This window comes from Notothenia rossii (genome assembly GCF_949606895.1).
Source record: "Notothenia rossii genome assembly, chromosome: 10".
Classification (NCBI taxonomy): domain Eukaryota; kingdom Metazoa; phylum Chordata; class Actinopteri; order Perciformes; family Nototheniidae; genus Notothenia; species Notothenia rossii.
In genome coordinates this window covers 1,839,020-1,859,025 of record NC_136908.1, presented here as the reverse complement: position 1 = coordinate 1,859,025, position 20,006 = coordinate 1,839,020, and the positions used below count along the sequence as shown (strand labels likewise).

Here is a 20,006-nt window from a genome sequence, read left to right as displayed (position 1 = left end):
GCCCCCTGGTCTTGAGGTCAATGGTCTTCTGAATGTTAGCCTGAGGTGTATGTGGTAAACACAAGCTGAAAAGTTTTTAACGGTTTGTTCTAAGACATAAAATACGTCAGTAAATACCCCACTGGTGAATAAAAAAATGGCTATTGCTAACAAGAGTCTAAACGAGATGACTAAACATCATCACGCCCAACATTAGCCACCTTTAGCTTAGCAGTGGTGACGTGAAGTCATGTGACCGTGCTGTGGTTCCTTTATAGCCCAACATTAGCCACCTTTAGCTTAGCGGTGGTGACGTGAAGTCCGTCTAACTAAATAGGGGAAAAAGGAAATGGAGGCGCCAACCAACAGCGAATCCCTGGCTGGTTGGGCGTTACCGTGAGTGACTACCGGTCACATAAAAACCCCGGTTGTTACACTCTGACCGTGCTGTAGTTCCTTTATAGCCCAACATTAGCCTCCTTTAGCTTAGCGGTGGTGACGTGAAGTCATGTGACCGTGCTGTAGTTCCTTTATAGCCCAACATTAGCCACCTTTAGCTTAGCGGTAGCTTTTTACTTCAGAAATCATAAAGTGGTTTTAATATGTGGAGATTATTCTGCTAAACTAAAAGTGTAACAATCCTAAAGGTTGGTTTCACACAGAGATAATTTTCTGGAATAATCCCATTGGACCAGGGAGATGCTGCCTTCAGGGTCCAACACAGAAATACGACATTCCTGTACTAGTGAACGAAAAAAATAAAGTTTTTACCTGTACAGTTTTCTTGATTCTGTGTGAAGGGCCCGGGTATTCAGGGGAGTAAAGTTCTGTCAGAAACAGGGAGTTGATGAGGGTCGACTTCCCCAGCCCAGATTCCCCTGAAAAACAAACACAGAGCGAGTGTGAGTGTGTGTGTGTGTGTGTGTGTGTGTGTGAGTGTGTGAGTGTGAGTGTGAGTGTGAGTGTGAGTGTGAGTGTGAGTGTGAGTGTGTGTGTGTGTGTGTGTGTGTGAGTAACTCTAGATGCATTTCACACATTACTTGTTTTCTAATCCTTGTTCTCAAGCACATCATGACACAACCTCCAGATGTTTATCAGCACATTCTTCACAAGTCTCAGATTCAAGATGTTTCTCAGAACAGGAAATGGCTGCGTTTAACCTCCTTTTCTTTCTTTTTTAAACAGGCGGGGGTTAACAGGAGACGAGGGAAGAAAAAGACGGGGTGGAAGTTCTGTCCTCCCAAATTCTTTTCCTGTCTGCATTTCAGGAATCTAATCAGGGAATTATGGGAAGGGAGGAGAGGGGAAGATTTAAACCGCCACAGTCATCATGAATTTCCACTTGAACAAAGGCGGAGTAACAGGAATCAAAAGCTTGGATTCCTTTCCATTGTACTCGGAGAGATCTGAGGAGACACCAGACACTTTGTTTTCACTCTATAACAAGAGTTTAAAAAGCTTCTCATACAGATCTTATTCTAGTAGTAACTTTGATCCTTTGAGATACAGCTCGCTTAGGATTTAGAGATCTTTTATCTTGAAAAAAAAGGTTGTTTGTCAAACCAGATTTTGCTTTGTGTTATTCATGTTAGCTCCAAGAATATTTAACCGTACTGCTCTATTTAGCCATTTGTAGCTGAATGAAGAGTTTCTGTAAATACTTTTGCTCTTGTGTTTCTGGAAAAGCTAAAACTTTAATAATTGATCAACCAGAAGACATTTGCTGAAGAATCTCTGATGTGATTTGCTGCTTTCACATTACTGATGCTGTGTATTTTGAGGTTGAGGACTGTTAGTCGTTCAAAACAAGCATTTTGGATGCTGGGACTCTTGGACCGTTTGGAGCTGTAATAACCACAAAAATGCCAGTGAGAACCTGGCCTGCCTGACGAAATCCAATCCTATGAGAGCGTGGCTGTTCAGATCAGGGCAACAAGGAGCTGCAGAACAAAAGCTTCAGTGTGCATGAGAGTGTGTTTCTGCAGCCAGAGAGCCGCTGCTGACCTTTACGAGTCGCCAACATCTCAACGAACAGATGAAGAAACAGCCTCACAAAAGGATCCTTCACTCCACACACTCGCACACTCATAAATGTTTTCCTAAGAGGGCAGAGCCACATTTATCTTGTGATCCGGACAGAAATGTAGGTGGGAAGTAGTGGAGTACAAATACTTAGTTACTGTACTTAAGTACATGTTTCTGGTATCAGTACTTTACTCCACTACTTATTTTGATGACAACTTTTTACTTTTTGAACCCAAATACCTGTACTTTATACTTCTTACTAGTGATGGGAAAAATTTGAATTTTTTTTTCCCAATACTTTTTGGAAATAAATACACACATGTTCAAATAAGTGTAGAAACCAAGTCGAATTTGTCAAATGTATTGAACTGGTGATCACAGTTTGACAGCTATAGGCCTACAGCTTTCATGTGCGGAGGCAATTCACAATCAGGCCAGCTGTAGAGAAGACCCTCTCAGCTGGAACGGAGGTTGCGGGTATAGCAAGGTATAGCATGTATATATAAGTTTAATTTGGCATAGTTTGACCTCTACACCGCACTCACTAACCTGGTCGAAATATTTCCACACATTACTCCTTTTTGACGCCATGTCTGTTGTGTAGGAATATTTTTGAGTATTCGATTAATCGTTGTTGAACACCAATTACCTGTACTTTCTACTTCTCACATGTTGAACTCAAATACCTGTACTTTCTACTTCTCACATGTTGAACACAAATACCTGAACTTTCTACTTCTTACATGTTGAACACAAATACCTGTACTTTCTACTTCTAACATGTTGAACACAAATACCTGTACTTTCTACTTCTTACATGTTGAACCCAAATACCTGTACTTTCTACTTCTTACATGTTGAACACAAATACCTGTACTTTCTACTTCTTACATGTTGAACCCAAATACCTGTACTTTCTACTTCTTACATGTTGAACTCAAATACCTGTACTTTCTACTTCTTACATGTTGAACACAAATACCTGTACTTTCTACTTCTTACATGTTGAACCCAAATACCTGAACTTTCTACTTCTTACATGTTGAACACAAATACCTGTACTTTCTACTTCCTACATGTTGAACACTAATACCTGTACTTTCTACTTCTTACATGTTGAACCCAAATACCTGTACTTTCTACTTCTTACATGTTGAACTCAAATACCTGTACTTTCTACTTCCTACATGTTGAACACTAATACCTGTACTTTCTACTTCTTACATGTTGAACCCAAATACCTGTACTTTCTACTTCTTACATGTTGAACACAAATACCTGTACTTTCTACTTCTTACATGTTGAACACAAATACCTGTACTTTCTACTTCTTACATGTTGAACCCAAATACCTGTACTTTCTACTTCTCACATGTTGAACTCAAATACCTGTACTTTCTACTTCTCACATGTTGAACACAAATACCTGTACTTTCTACTTCTTACATGTTGAACTCAAATACCTGTACTTTCTACTTCTCACATGTTGAACTCAAATACCTGTACTTTCTACTTCTTACATGTTGAACACAAATACCTGTACTTTCTACTTCTTACATGTTGAACTCAAATACCTGTACTTTCTACTTCTTACATGTTGAACTCAAATACCTGTACTTTCTACTTCTTACATGTTGAACTCAAATACCTGTACTTTCTACTTCTCACATGTTGAACTCAAATACCTGTACTTTCTACTTCTTACATGTTGAACTCAAATACCTGTACTTTCTACTTCTCACATGTTGAACTCAAATACCTGTACTTTCTACTTCTTACATGTTGAACCCAAATACCTGTACTTTCTACTTCTCACATGTTGAACACAAATACCTGTACTTTCTACTTCTCACATGTTGAACTCAAATACCTGTACTTTCTACTTCTCACATGTTGAACTCAAATACCTGTACTTTCTACTTCTTACATGTTGAACTCAAATACCTGTACTTTCTACTTCTTACATGTTGAACACAAATACCTGTACTTTCTACTTCTTACATGTTGAACACAAATACCTGTACTTTCTACTTCTTACATGTTGAACACAAATACCTGTACTTTCTACTTCTTACATGTTGAACACAAATACCTGTACTTTCTACTTCTTACATGTTGAACACAAATACCTGTACTTTCTACTTCTTACATGTTGAACTCAAATACCTGTACTTTCTACTTCTTACATGTTGAACACAAATACCTGTACTTTCTACTTCTTACATGTTGAACTCAAATACCTGTACTTTCTACTTCTTACATGTTGAACACAAATACCTGTACTTTCTACTTCTTACATGTTGAACTCAAATACCTGTACTTTCTACTTCTTACATGTTGAACTCAAATACCTGTACTTTCTACTTCTTACATGTTGAACTCAAATACCTGTACTTTCTACTTCTTACATGTTGAACACAAATACCTGTACTTTCTACTTCTTACATGTTGAACTCAAATACCTGTACTTTCTACTTCTTACATGTTGAACACAAATACCTGTACTTTCTACTTCTTACATGTTGAACTCAAATACCTGTACTTTCTACTTCTTACATGTTGAACACAAATACCTGTACTTTCTACTTCTTACATGTTGAACTCAAATACCTGTACTTTCTACTTCTTACATGTTGAACTCAAATACCTGTACTTTCTACTTCTTACATGTTGAACTCAAATACCTGTACTTTCTACTTCTTACATGTTGAACCCAAATACCTGTACTTTCTACTTCTTACATGTTGAACTCAAATACCTGTACTTTCTACTTCTTACATGTTGAACTCAAATACCTGTACTTTCTACTTCTTACATGTTGAACTCAAATACCTGAACTTTCTACTTCTTACATTTTGAACACAAATACCTGTACTTTCTACTTCTTACATGTTGAACTCAAATACCTGTACTTTCTACTTCTTACATGTTGAACTCAAATACCTGTACTTTCTACTTCTTACATGTTGAACTCAAATACCTGAACTTTCTACTTCTTACATTTTGAACACAAATACCTGTACTTTCTACTTCTTACATGTTGAACTCAAATACCTGTACTTTCTACTTCTCACATGTTGAACTCAAATACCTGTACTTTCTACTTCTTACATGTTGAACTCAAATACCTGTACTTTCTACTTCTCACATGTTGAACTCAAATACCTGTACTTTCTACTTCTTACATGTTGAACACAAATACCTGTACTTTCTACTTCTCACATGTTGAACACAAATACCTGTACTTTCTACTTCTTACATGTTGAACACAAATACCTGTACTTTCTACTTCTTACATGTTGAACACAAATACCTGTACTTTCTACTTCTTACATGTTGAACTCAAATACCTGTACTTTCTACTTCTTACATGTTGAACACAAATACCTGTACTTTCTACTTCTTACATGTTGAACACAAATACCTGTACTTTCTACTTCTTACATGTTGAACTCAAATACCTGTACTTTCTACTTCTTACATGTTGAACTCAAATACCTGTACTTTCTACTTCTTACATGTTGAACACAAATACCTGTACTTTCTACTTCTCTCATTTTCCAAACAGGCTGGTTCCTTTAGTCTGAATGTGTGTTTGGTGGCGTGATCATTATTATTTAGAGTCATTGCGTGCCTATTGATTTGAACACGATCCGTGTATCCATCATTTCCTGGTCTTCTCTAAAGAAGAGGGACCAATGGAAACGTTGTCATGTTGCCGTTGGTCACCATGGAAACATTCATTAGCTAACAATGACATTATTGTTCTATTAATATAAAGGGAGGTCAGGTACTCTTTAAAACAGCTGCTAGTTATGGGTACTTTTTACTGAAGTACATTTCAAAGCCTCTTTACTTTGACTTGAGTAAAGAAGTTTAGTCAGTACTTCTACTTTCACCAGAGTATTTTTTAAACACTTCTACTTGAGTAAAGGATGTGTGTACTTTTGCCCTCTCTAGAGGTAGCAGAGACGATCTGTGATGAAACATGGTGTAAACATTCATGCAAGGCTGAAAGGGAATGGAGAGCTTTGAAGGGTTTTCTCTGCAAACTGTGGGTGAAACGCATGTGATAAAACCGTCAGATTGAGTTAGGGAAGATGACAGGAGCAGCAGGAGGGAAGAGATCAAGGTCCCGGAGCTCTGGTTTCATGAAACAAATCAAACTCAGAGTTATGAGGGCGGTTGTGGAGATGCCGATCATTTTTGGTCAGAGCTGTGGCTGAAGGTTTGGATGGGACGAGGTCACAAATCTGCCAACAAACTCAAACCGTTCCCCAGAAATGTGACCAGATGATAATTGGCTTTGAATGAATGAAAGATTGTCCCCTCCCGAGTGAGGCGAAGACTGAACTAATATATGAAATTAAACTCTTTACCCACAACTTAACACTGCTTTATGACATCCAGCCGTCTCAGTGAGTCACAAAAACATCAAATAAGTACTTTATTTATTGCAGGGGAATTTAGACGTATAAAGACACAATTCTCACACGGTACAGGGAGGAAACTGCTAAACCGTAAGTGTTTATATTCTTGTTTTGTATTCTATTTATGAATTTGTGTTTGTATGAATTTGTGGTTCGGGCACCTAGTTAGGATGCCACCTAGTTAGGATGCCACCTAGTTAGGATGCCACCTAGTTAGGATGCCACCTAGTTAGGATGCCACCTGGGCGCCTCCCTAGAGAGGTGTTCCAGGCACGTCCAGCTGGGAGGAGACCGAGGGGTAGACCTAGAACCAGGTGGAGGGATTATATCTCTTCTCTGGCCTGGGAGCACCTTGGGACCCCCCAGTCAGAGCTGGTTGATGAGGGAAAAGAACATTTGGGGCTCTCTGCTGGAACTGATACCTCCGAGACCCGACCACGGATAAGCGGGAGAAGATGGATGGATGGATGGATGAATTTGTGTATGTACTTATGTATATATATATAAATATATAGAGACCATTCTCCTAACTTGCCTGTATATATTATATGAATGATTATATAAATTATTCAAGGTTAAAGTATACATTGATATTGTATGTTAACATATATTAATTAGACCCTCCAGAAAAACGCGATTCTGCGATCGCAGAATTTCCCGCATAATCAGCAAAATGCCGCAGATTTTTAAAAGTCCGCATAATCCCCGCATTTTTCCAAACAAAGTTGAGAAAAAAAAAAAAAAAAGTTAACTCGTCTTGACGAGTAGTGATGATGACGCAACGTCATCAGCCCGCGCATCACAGAAGGCAAACACCGTCGTGTGAAGGTGTGGAATTCACACACCAAGATGAACAAATCGAATCCATCACATTTACCCACGAACATTTCTGCTAAAGACCGGGCAAAGCAGTACCCCAATGTCTTACACGAAAGTGGGGGGAAACTGTTCTGTACCCCGTGCAACTGTGTGTTGGAGCATAAAAGGAAATCGACTGTGAATACCCACTTCGATTCGCTCAAACATTCAAAAATGGTTTCTGCTGCGGACAAGAAAGCCAAGCAACTCACGCTCACAGAGGCTTCAACCTCCAAAACCCTTTCGAGGGTTGCAAGAAACGAGGTGAGTAGCCTACAATATTGAAGCTGGTCAGATAACGAACGAGTAAATGAAAACAGAATGAGGAGGAGGGTGTGTGTGTGTGTGTGTGTGTGTGTGTGTGTGTGTGTGTGTGTGTGTGTGTGTGTGTGTGTGTGTGTGTGTGTGTGTGTGTGTGTGTGTGTGTGTGTGTGTGTGTGTGTGTGTGTGTGTGTGTGTGTGTGAATAACCACCTTTTTTCCGCTTCCCGCATATTTCACAACTTTCCGCATATTACGCAACTTCCCGCAATTTTCCCGCATAAAACCCCGCATTTTTATCGCATAATCAATGATTTTAGCCCGCATAATTAAGGATTTTGGCCCGCGTTTTTCTGGAGGGTCTAATTAAGATGTAAAAAAAAAAGGGAGAAGGAGTCGGATTAAATAAGTGTAAACTTCTTCCGACCCCTTTTCGGACGTGTAATTAGCATAAGCTTTGTTGTTTATTGATATCAGACAATGATACTACAGATTATTCAATTATTGATTAAATATTTCGTTTTGTTATTGCATTCATTTGTATAGTACTGTATCATGTCTGTACCATCTTTGTTTCATTTGTATTTTCTTTGGTTTTACACGCTCGGAAAAAAAATTAATAAAAAAAAAAAGATTAGGTTTTGTGAGTTTTTGTGCTCTATTAACAATAACATGAAAGAAATACAAAAGCTCAGATTTATTATTTCCTTTTCAGCAGCATTTCTCATTCGGGGGTTATTGTGAAGCTGCCTCCTTTAAAAGATGCTGCTGCTGCAAATGCATCAACATTTAAACCCATGTGTTATTATATGTGCGACATGTACGGATACATTTATATTATTTCTGCCATTATCCTCATCTATGCAATATAGCACAGCTTGTGTTAAATGCTTTAAGATACTTTATTGATCCCAATTAAGGACATGTTTGCGTTGAAGCAGCATAAAAACAGCACAAGGCGCTGCACATAAGTACAAGAGTATGGAGCTATTTCAGGGTCATAAGTTTTGATCATTCAAAAAAATACAATTTATTTGAAAGTTCAAGTTTTTATCCTGAACTTTGAAAAACACAATGATGTATTCAAAATAAAAATAAGTATTTGAAATAATTTTTCAGGTTGAATATTATTTTTTATTCAGTTCAGCAATTTTTTTTAATAAAATATTTATTTTCCTTATTTTTTTCAGTTACATTTTTATCGTTTTCAGATTCAAAACAATAATTTTTTCAGTTTCAAATCTTGTTTTTTCAGGTTTCGCATTGCTTTCCACCTTCAGATCGTTTTTCACTTTCAGATCTTTTTTTTTCGCTTTCAGACTTTTGGCCCTGATGTTGCTTGGGGGGCGGGGCTTAGCAAAGAGTAGTTTGGCATCCTGAGTGACAGCCCTCCCTCTCTCATGTTGCCTTCATGGATGTTAGGTAGTGCGAGAAATATAACTCAATACTTTCTATACACAATACTCTCGTGATAGGTGGGAAATAAAACTGATACCAGCATCAAAGTTCCGTTAAGCGAGCTGTTGAGTATCGTAGTTGCAACAATCAAGGTATAAGCGCAATAAACTGTGCTAGAATCTGAAATCACGTATCCGCAATCAAGCGTTGTCCTTCCCCACTTCCACGTAGCTCCATGAACGCAGCATAGTATTGGCTTGGTTTTTGCGATCAGAATCAGATTACCTTTATTAGTCCCACGGGGGATATAAAAAGGAAAATAAATATTTTAGGAAAAAAAAATTGCTGAACTGAATCAAAATAATATTCAACCTGAAAAATGATTTCAAATACTTATTTTAATTTTGAATACATCGTAGTATTTTTCAAAGTTCAGGATAAAAACTTGAACTTTCAAATAAATTGCATTTTTTTGAATGATCAAAACTTATGACCCTGAAATAGCTCCAAGAGATTAAAGAGTAGAAATAAACAATACTATAATTTTAACGTCTCAAAATAGAATTGAAGCAGCATTAAAAAGTACAAACAAATATACAGTAGGCTGTGCCGTGAAGATACAACAGATCTATAAACTCTGACATATCTCTAATGAAGACTGAAAACTGAACTAATCATTAGCGATAGTTTGTATTCCATTTCAGGGAGCTGAGTTTCCATTGGAGGGAAACACGGTTTGCTTCACTGCTCTTTTCTCAGTGTTTCCATTACAGCTGGTTCCCACTTAGGGCATTTTGACACAAGCCTACCTTTGAGCACTGTCGCCTGCCACACTGTGCTGTTAAGTGAACATCAATGACGCACCAGAAGCCTTTAACACAAGGTTTCAAACTAGAGCTAATGATTTCATTCATTGACATTTAGGTGGCAGCTCTACTTTATAAGATCAGAGTCGTTACCATTGGGTTTTATATGGTGGCGCCAAACGAGCAACAACCCAAAACGCTTTAGACAAAGAACATTTAGTGACAAAAGGAGAAGAAAGTTGATGACTTAATTGTTGGGGACACAAAAAACAAATGAAAATAAGTTGACTTAAAAAAAATAAGGGCAACAAAACAATTAAAAGATGATGACAAAGAAGTTAATGAGGAAAATTGTGGGGGACACAAAACACAAATGAAAAAAAGTTGACAAAAAAAAAAAAGTAGTTGACCAAAAAAAAGTAGACCAAAAAAATAAAGTTGACAAAAAAAAAAGTAGTTGACTAAAAAAAAGTAGACCAAAATAAAAAAGTGGCTAAAAAAAAAGTAGTTGATTAAAAAAAAGTAGTTCACTAAAAAAAGGACCAAAATAAAAACGTTAACTAAAAAAAAGTAGTTGACTAAAAAAAAGTTGACCAAAATAAGTAAGTTGATTCCCAAAAAAAAGGAAATACAATTAATGTTGGCAACTAAAAGAAGAAAGGTGAACAGTTGGCGTTGTCTTCGGGGGGGGGATTATAAAGTTGTTCGACTAAATGGGGCAGTTAGTCGTCAGTATGTCTGAAATGACTAGGTTAGCTACGTTAGCTAGCTAGCTTACAGCAGATCTGCAGTGACATCAGAAGGGGTCATGTGACCACATTTTATCCAACATGCTCCTTAGATAACTTTTTATTTTATTTGTTTTATTAATTTCTCCTCATAGCGTTGTGAAGCACCTTGAGATGACGTTGTTTTTAAAGTGTGCTATATAAATGAAATGTATTATTATTGTTAAAATAACATGTTAGGAGAGTTTCCAACAGTCGCAGGTGAATATAGTAACTCCCACAACATGTGAAAGGGTGTATTGTTAAGAGTTTACGCTGAATCAGAGAAGAGGGTTAACATGCCCACTGCCCTACTATGTGGGACTTGCATCGCTTAGAACCAATGCAGCGTGTCTTATCAACCAATTGGCTGAATGGCTGAATGTTAGAACACATTAAAACCCTCCGTGCCAGCATATTGCAAATACAGCATCCACTCATGTCGTTACAGCAGGCATCTCGGCTGCAGCAGCACTTCCTTTAAAGGAAATGTCCAGCAGCTGTGTAAACCACGGGGGTTTATTCAAAGGCACTTAGCGCTGCGTATCAAGAGGCTGGAGCAGGGGGAGCTCGCGTTGGCTTCATTCCATCCAGTTCTCTCGTGTTGTACCCGAGTGCCATACAAGAGAACTGGGGAGGAAGCTTTCTGTTCTTTCTGCCCCAAACTGTGGAACAGCCATTTGATACTGTAAACTTGTATTTCCACACATGTATACTTCTTTACTTTTTAATGCTAGAAATATTTGGGATTGTTTATTTCTAGTGTTTGAATGTCTCTTGTAGCCTTGTGTTTTTATGCTGCTGCAATGCAACATGTCCCAAATCTGGATCAATAAAGCACTTCTTATCTTATCATTTGATCTTAGAACGGCAACCTCAATGGAAAAGTAAATTAAAGAGCAATCTTTTTCATTTGGCTTATCATTTTTAGTAGTATCACTGTTCATGTTTTAACATATCTAAATGATGTTCCTCATTTGTTATTGCCATTATTCCCCTCATGCTCTGGAAAGCACTTTGCATCAAGCATGAAAGGTGCTCTCTATATGAAGTGTATCATTCAAACACTGGGCTCATGGCGTGCAGGAGAAATGAAAAGTGGTTTGTTGAAAAGGGGAAATTCTGCACATTTGAAAGCAGTTATCTTCTCTCCACCGCTCTGTGTTTATGAATGGGACTTTCCCCGAGACAATAAACGTTTAACAAGTCTGGAGCTTTGCATATAATCTGTTGGCAGGGACATCACCTTTCATCTCCTAAAAGCGTGTCTATGTTTATGTGGACAGACGTGATATAGATGGTGTGTGCATAGATTCAAAAGAGAGAATGAAATTACAACAGAGAGAGTCCGAATGTTAGGAAAGATAATGTGTAAGCAGCGTTTCCGCCAGGGGGGCGTCTTGCCCTCATTTGACGCTCTTATTCAGCTGAACTCGAGCCGAGGGCGTCCGAACAAAAGATCGAGAGTTTTATCGATTGAAATGACGAGAAGGAAAAAGGACAAGGACGTCCCTCTGTTGGAGGGGAGAAGGAGTCTGGTGGGATTCTTTTCGCTGCCAGCAAAGCGTGTTCCTGTGACGGAAAAATCAAAACACAGCATCTTCCAAGGGCCGTGCCAGGAGGGGTGTCCCTGTCGGCAGGGAGACGTTAAGAGATAGGATAAGGGACGGCGCAATTCAAAATTCAAGTCAGGTGACACGATGTGAGCCCCCCCCCCTCCCCCGCGCTGGACGCCCTCTCAGCTCTGGTCTGGCAGAAACACTAAGTATATATATATATTTTTTTTTTTAAAGGAGATGGATTCGGTCTTTTTATGTTATCATTATGTAATCTTTTTGTATTTGTTTTTTATATAGCAACTGCATTTGTACTCTGTATTTTCTCCTGTTATTTTGTTGTGTGGGGAAAAAACAATAAATAAAGTATAAAAAAAGAAGAAAAAAGAAGAGGGAATCTGGTTGACGTAAAAAACATCTAAAAAAAGCAGGTGGTCAGGCAGGAAATGTTCTGATATTGTGAAAAGGAACTCTGCTTGTTACCCCGTTTGAATGTGTTTATATGTAGAGCCTTGCTGACAGGTCTGCTCTGAAAGCCAGATGTCAGATTTCCTCCTCCTGAACGCTTGTCGTGTTTATGTGAGCGGGATTCTTTCCAAAAGGGATAAAACAGAGCTGTTTCACCTCTCTGTCGAGCAAACACAATGAGCTCCGGCTCACATCAAGGTCACTTCCTGCCAGTGTGCCAATCGCTGGCAAATATTGACTCTGTCCAACAAATGGCTCTGGCCCACTTTCACTCATCCGCCAACAATCGCTTTCCCCTCCACTACTAGAACTCCCTCCTCGCTGCAAATCACTGAAGTTAAAGTTAACATCCATGTCCGTCCAAAAGCTCATCACTTTATGCTTTAAAGCCAATAGAAATTGTCAAAATTGGCGTGTAAGTTATGGAGTCATGGGTAAAAATGTGTTTTTTCGTCACAGTGTTCTTTTAACTTTGATGACCAAATTCTGACTAGTTTCAATTTGGTACAAACGTCCACTTTGACTATAAAATAAAGAAACTCCTTCCTTCAATACACTGGGTTTAAAACAACGAACTATTTCCAAATGAGACACCAAATTCACTTTTTAATGCAAAGATAGCCAAATAAGAATTGGCAAAAAGGATTTGATGAATGAACGTCTAAATTCAATGAATGAACATAAATAAACAACTTTATCTCAGTTGTCTATTTTGCTTCGTTGAACTGCCTTTGTTTACATCCTGAACATGGTGACATCACTAGGTAACACTCCTATTGGATAGCGCTTCAATACATTGTACGTCATAGCTTCAAGGTGGGGTAGGTAATTCACTTCAGAAACACGTGTTGTTATATTCCATGGAATGCTCTTAACGTCCCGATAGCAATGAATAAATTAAATGCTTTGACAAGAAATACATTTAAAAAAAATCATAATCTGTGGAAGCCGTGGCGCTGTAAAAAGCACGACCAATCATCTGAGCCGGCCCGGCTAAAGTAACTGGATGGCCTACCTGCCTGTCAGCCTTCCATCTGTGCACAAACTGATCTCGTGCCCTCATTGGTCATGTGAGCGTTCCTGTGTGTTGGAAGAGGGGCTCTGTGAGGAAGTCTGAAGGAAGGGGCAGATCGGCTGTGTATTTTCAAATTCTAGCGCACTCGAGCTGGTTTCTCCAAAATCACCTACCCTACCCTTAAGGGGCGGGACATCTCTAAACCAGGGGTATCAAACTCAAGGCCCGGGGGCCAAATCCGGCCCTCAACTTCATTTTATGTGGCCCGCAAGAGCTTGCAAAGAATATAATATGTTTATTACACGGTTGAATGCCGCTTTACAGAAGCACGTTGTACATAAACTACATGTCCCACAATGCATCTCATTTTGTGACGTGCTCACTGAAGAGACTTGAAATTATTTGCCCTAGACTTCTGCTTTCAGACGTAGTTAATTATGAAGTTATTACTATCCAATAATAATCCAACACAGAGGCAATAATGTAATATGATACATTATTTTATATATATATGATTTATTTATATATGTATTTATATATAGTCTTAAATGTTTGCACTGGCTTTTAAAACTAGTTGAACATAACCTTTTGATATTTGTATGTTTCTAGTTATTGTGGTTTCTCTTGTTTTTAATGATTGTTTTATTATTTTTACTCCTATTGTGTTATTTTATATTTGTTCCCTGTACAGCGCTTTGGTCAACGGAGGTGGTGCTATATAAATAAATAAATAAAGATTGAAAGTTACAAGCGGCCCTTTGAGTGCAACCATAATGCTAATGTGGCCCGCGATGAGATTGAGTTTGACCCCCCTGCTCTAAACGGTTGACAAATCACCACGGAGACGGCCCGCTAACCAATCAGAGCAGCTCTGGTTTTAGACGGAGGGTGAAAAGAGGTGCTGCAGCACAGGCAGTACGAGAACAATGAAGGGCTTTTTCAACATTAGAGACACTTCACACTAACGAGCATTTATGAGGAAGAAATGCAAAGAATCCTCGTATTTAAAAAGCTTAAGTTTGGCATTCCTGCTTAAATGACATAGTGACCTAATCCTCTACTCCAGAACCACATTACTCTTTTAGATTTCAACATAGCTGCTATGTAAATGCTCTGAATGCATTTAGAAAGAACATTGAGTGATTAGGCTGCAAGAGAGAGGGTCTCAGAGGGCTCTTTTTAGTGGAAGCTATGTGATGGGAGGGAACTGGGAGTGTGTAGTTATGAAAGTGGAAGACGCCCATTAGAAAAAAAACTATAAATGTCTTCATTCTTTCCTGAGGGTGTGCTCGGCCTGGTTTCATGTGAAATGTCATTTTAATGATGTAATGTCTAATAAAGCAAGCCTTAAAATAACGAGAAATTCCACTTCCTCATCATTTCCATAACGGGCTTTTAACACCCCGAGAATTTAAAGCAAAGCACACATTATCTGAGGCTTCATGACCACACACACACACACACACACACACACACACACACACACACACACACACACACACACACACACACACACACACACACACACACCTAATTACACACTGCACACTAAATGACTACAGTACAGCCTTTTTTTGCGCACAGCAGGGGGAAACTCCACAGAATGAGGTAAGAGAGGAGGTCATCTGATGGGAGCTGGAATTTATAAGTGTGTATGTATTTCTATATGAACGTGTATGTGTGTGTGTGTGTGTGTGTGTGTGTGTGTGTGTGTGTGTGTGAACGTATATCAACCCTTAATAAAGTACGAATTGAAGCGACTGGAAGACATTATCAGGTCATATCTTATTGCCCTCTAAATATCACAACCTTTAAATATGTTATGTTGATATTTTCTATATAAAAACATGAGTTTGTACTAATGGCAGTGTTTTTAGTGCCTACTTTATTAAACATTACATCATTAAAATGTCATTTCACATGAAACCAAGGTGCTGTCACGCTCCCAGGAAAGTATGAACACATCAGGAATGAAGACTTTTTTCATGTTGTCTTTCTAATGGGCGTGTGCCAGTTACACAACTACACACTCCCAGTGCCCTCCCACCTCAACTTAAACTAGAAAGCCTAACCCTAAAGACAAAAGTACATCCTTAGAGTTTATATAAATATGGTTGTGAGGTTCTTGGAGTAAAGCACAGGTTTATTTTGGAAACGTCTTGATAAATAATTCCAGAGTCCATGAAGAATAATTTAGTTTGGATCTATCAAATGTTATTTATATATATCACCATATCACTCATTTAAACTTGGGAGGACCCTTCTCTCAAGATGGACAGGATATAGATGTTGTGTGCATAGATTAAAAGGAGATAATTAAATCACAACATAGACGGTCCAAATGTTAGGAAAGATAATGATATTTTTATGACGTCAAACATCTGCCAGGTGTCGCAAAACTAAATACTCAGCTGGCTGTCAGGCAGGAAATGTTGTGATATTATGAAAAGAAACCCTGCTTATAACCCAGTATATATTTGTTTATATGTATAGCCTTGCTGACAGAGGCCGTTTCTCAATCTCGAGGATACTGGCTTCGAAGCCAATATTTCAAGGATGCTACTTCATCGAGTGCCGCCGAAGGACTGTTCCAATCTCCAGCATACTTGGAATTCCACCGAGGCCGCGTCCTTGGTTTGGGGGTAATTTCGAGGCTGCACATGGGTAGACTTTGCGTCCTTAAAATCCCCACAATGCTTTGCGCACGGACCAATTTCAAAAAACCTTGCGGAGAATTGCTGAACCGATCAGCACACATTTAAATGTAAGTATGTAGTGACGTAGAACATGTGTTGGTAAATATGTTACTTTGTTATCAACAAAATGTGTTCTGTGAAAGCAAAGCAAGTTCATAATTAGATGGACATCGTGAGGTATTTAATTTCGGTACATTTTATGTTGAAACCGTTAGAGAGAGTGGCACACTTGTTAGCCTGTTCCATTCTTCTTCTTTTTTCCGAAGCCGTGGCATACTTGCTTCGTTTCTGAAGGAAGTGACTTGGAAGTACGCGACTACCAAGCCAGCATCCTCACGATTGAGAAACACCCAGGTAGTCACTGAAAGCCAGGCGACAGGAAGTGACATCACACAGGCATTCAGAGCCACTTCCTGCTCAGGTAGCTCACACACACACACACACACAGGCTGCCTGTACAGCTGCATGTCAAACATTTGTTTGCACTGAAACCTCTTCTTGCACTATTTTAACTATTTTATTGTATTAGACCGTTGGAGGAGCCTGTGACTTAAGATTTTCATTGTCATATCTACACTTTAGCTATGTTCGAATGACAATAAAAAAAGCCTTGAAACTTGAAACCATCCCTAATGCGCTGAGAGGAAACAGCTGCTATCACTCTCTGCTAAAAAATGTGTGTGAAACCCAACACTGCTACACACACATGTACAGTAAGTAACACACACACCTACTGTATGTACCAACAACATGAATTAAGAAACTGTAACCGGTGTGTGTGTGTGTGTGCGTGTGCGTGTGTGTGTGTGTGTGTGTGTGTGTGTGTGTGAATATAGGATTACTCACCAACAACCATGAGAGTGAACTCGAAGCCTCTCTTCACTGATTTTCTGTAGACTTGGTTGGGGAGATTTGCGAAGCCGACATAACCCTCCAGGTTCTTCTGTAGCTGAGGAGCAAAAGTAAAACAGATAGAATGAGATTAAACTAGAAACATGAGACCAGATTGCGGTTTAACTTGCTCGCTCAAATCTCAGCAACTGTGGTGTCAAAAGACTAAAAACAAAACACTGATTTCTCATCGATCATTGTTAAATCAATGCGGTGTTTCCCATGCATTGATTTATTTGTCCACAATTAAATATCGTCCGCCACAAATTGATTTCATAAATAAATAAATAATATATATATCTCTTTGGTGGTCTGATGGACAGTGAGGTGGGCTGATGATCGGGAGGTTGTGAGTTCAAACCCGGCCTGGAACACCACCACTAGTGTGCCCTTGAGCAAGGCACTTAGCCCTCGGTTACTCCAGGGAGATTGTCTCTGTAATCGGTCATTGCAAGTCGCTTTGGAATAAGCCGTCTGCTAAATGCCTGAATTTTAAATTATATTTCTGGGAGAATAAACCCCCAACCCCACAGATCCTCAACTCTGGTGTGTTTCACTCATTAACAACGCAACACAGAGCAACAAGAACGTTGTCTACAGTAGCCATGAACTCGCATGGAGGGGGGGTGGATGCATGGGCCACCCGAATAGGTTAAGGGGCCTTTGGCGCTTCTTGCCGGGGGGGGGGGAAATAAAATGTTGTGGGAAACACTGAAATGTCTCCATTAGTGTTACCAGTTCGTCATGCGAGTGCGAAAGTGTTTGGTGTGTTACACAATCTGTATTTAACCCCCTTTTCTAAGTTAGAGGTGCATTTGAGCTGTAGGTGTGCAACTTGATGAAAAGGCTTTTGCTGACCTTTGATTTTTACATAACTACAGATTTTATCTATGGTAATTAATAATTAAAGTACTTACCGCTGTGTTGGAGAGCGGTCCAGATTTCATGATGACGGAAAAGTGACATGAGTAGACATGGTTTGGAGGAGGCAGGTCGATGAGACGTGAAGAGGAAAGAAAAAGAGAAATAATTTAGTTAAAAAGACAAAGCAATTATATTTTAGAGGGAATATCAATCCAGCTCTTTGAGGTGCAACACACACACACACACCCACACCCACACCCACACACACACACACACACACACACACACACACACACACACACACACACACACACACACACACACACACACACACACACACACACACACACACACACACACACACACACACACACACACACACACACACACACACACACACACACACACACATCCTGTGTCAGAGACAACTGACGAACAGCAGAGCTCTCAGCCTGAAACTCTGTGCAAACTGCTGCAAACGTAAGCTGTGTCTGACGTTAAGAGATAAGCAAATTACACAAAGACTACACTAATGGTGACAAGACATTAAAGTCTTAACTGCGAGCTCATTGCATTGAGAAATGATGTCTAGGCAACAGTTTACATGCACACACATCATGCCTGGAAAACACTCAGCTTCACATGAACCAAGGCTCTTAACTAACTGTAAATATTTGGTTTACTGCACATTACTACTAAAACGTCTTTAGAAATGCATCACACTTGTACTGAACGGATGTCAGTTCGTTTATTTCTCATAAAATGTTTGGTGCTTAATTTATGGAAGTCTAAAATTGGCCACATTCGTGGAATTGCAAGATCAAAGTTGGCTTCAGCGCTGGGAAAGAAAGCAAGAAATGTCACGTAATATTTGAAATATGTAAAATATCTTAGGACTCGTTTTAGGTCAAGATGGTGCAATCATTAAGAGACGCAACTCAACAGATCCGAGAGAACATTCATCACACAATTATGATCTCTTAGTTTGTAAAAGTGGTGCATCTTTCCAATTTGGATGTCTTCGGTTATCTGTGGCGAAAGTGCATTCTTTTGTATTCTGATGCATTGTGGGTAAGGTGCTATTATCTACATGAGGTGTCACAAACACTGAGCTAGGTTGCAATTTCTCAGCCACACTGTAACCACACAAGCACTGAAATTACAGAAAATAGCAATCTGCATTTAGTTCTGTTTGAACTTCAGCTTCCGTCACAGTCGTCTTCCTGTTACTAAGTTTATTTAACGTCTTTACGGAAATAATCAGTAAGAAAAGTCAAATTAAAAAGTATGTCAACTCTTGTCGTAGGTAGATAGGTAGGTAGGTAGGTAGGTAGGTAGGTAGGTAGGGAGGGAGGTAGGTAGGTAGGTAGGGACTAGTTAGGTAGGTAGGTAGGTAGGTACTAGGTAGGTAGGTAGGTAGGTAGGTAGGTAGGTAGGTAGGTAGGTAGGTAGGTAGGTAGGTAGGTAGGTAGGTACTAGGTAGGTAGGTTGGTAGGTAGGTAGGTAGGTAGGTAGGTAGGTAGGTAGGTAGGTAGGTAGGTAGGTACTAGGTAGGTAGGTTGGTAGGTAGGTAGGTAGGTAGGTAGGTAGGTACTTTCTTAATCCCAAATTGGGAGAAAAAAAAATTGCTACACGACCAGTGTGCTCAACATTAAAATACAATACTTAAAAGTGGAAAAGCGTTAACAATGAAAAATGTAATTTAAAAGAAAAATAGTATATCAAATATAAACAATAAACAAAATTCTGGATAATTAAAATATTCTTTAAAAAAGGTCAAAGATACTGCAGTTGCAGGAATATAGGTTTATAATATACTGTATATACATATGATAGTATCACAATCTCCAGAAGAGGAGCCTTGTCTTAAGCCCTACATGTACCTTAAACAGTTTCTTTTTTTCCTCTTTGTTCTAATTATTATTATAGGAGAAAAAAAAGATATATATTATTATCAAGAGCCGCGTTCACACCGGAGTACTTTTCCCACTTT

At 39.0% G+C, this 20,006-nt stretch overlaps 2 protein-coding genes across 3 annotated transcripts in view; both read right to left on the bottom strand.

The window, feature by feature from the left end:
* The window catches only part of LOC307022905 (septin-7), a gene marked incomplete at its 3' end in the record, with an annotated part of 47,167 nt that extends 29,940 nt beyond the window's left edge, over positions 1-17,227 (bottom strand). For both annotated transcript variants that reach the window (XM_079655830.1, XM_079655831.1), the window contains exons 1-2: positions 17,105-17,227; positions 751-857 (exon numbers count right to left, since the gene is read on the bottom strand). In XM_079655830.1, the coding sequence (XP_079511956.1) occupies positions 751-857; positions 17,105-17,114 (117 nt within the window). In that variant the 5' untranslated portion in view covers positions 17,115-17,227. The remainder of the gene's footprint in view (positions 1-750; positions 858-17,104) is intronic.
* LOC307022900 (class I histocompatibility antigen, F10 alpha chain-like) overlaps positions 7,901-20,006 on the bottom strand; it is a 151,959-nt gene continuing 139,853 nt past the window's right edge. The window contains exon 7 of the transcript XR_013803514.1: positions 7,901-7,918. The gene's annotated coding sequence lies outside the window, so the exon portion shown is untranslated. The remainder of the gene's footprint in view (positions 7,919-20,006) is intronic.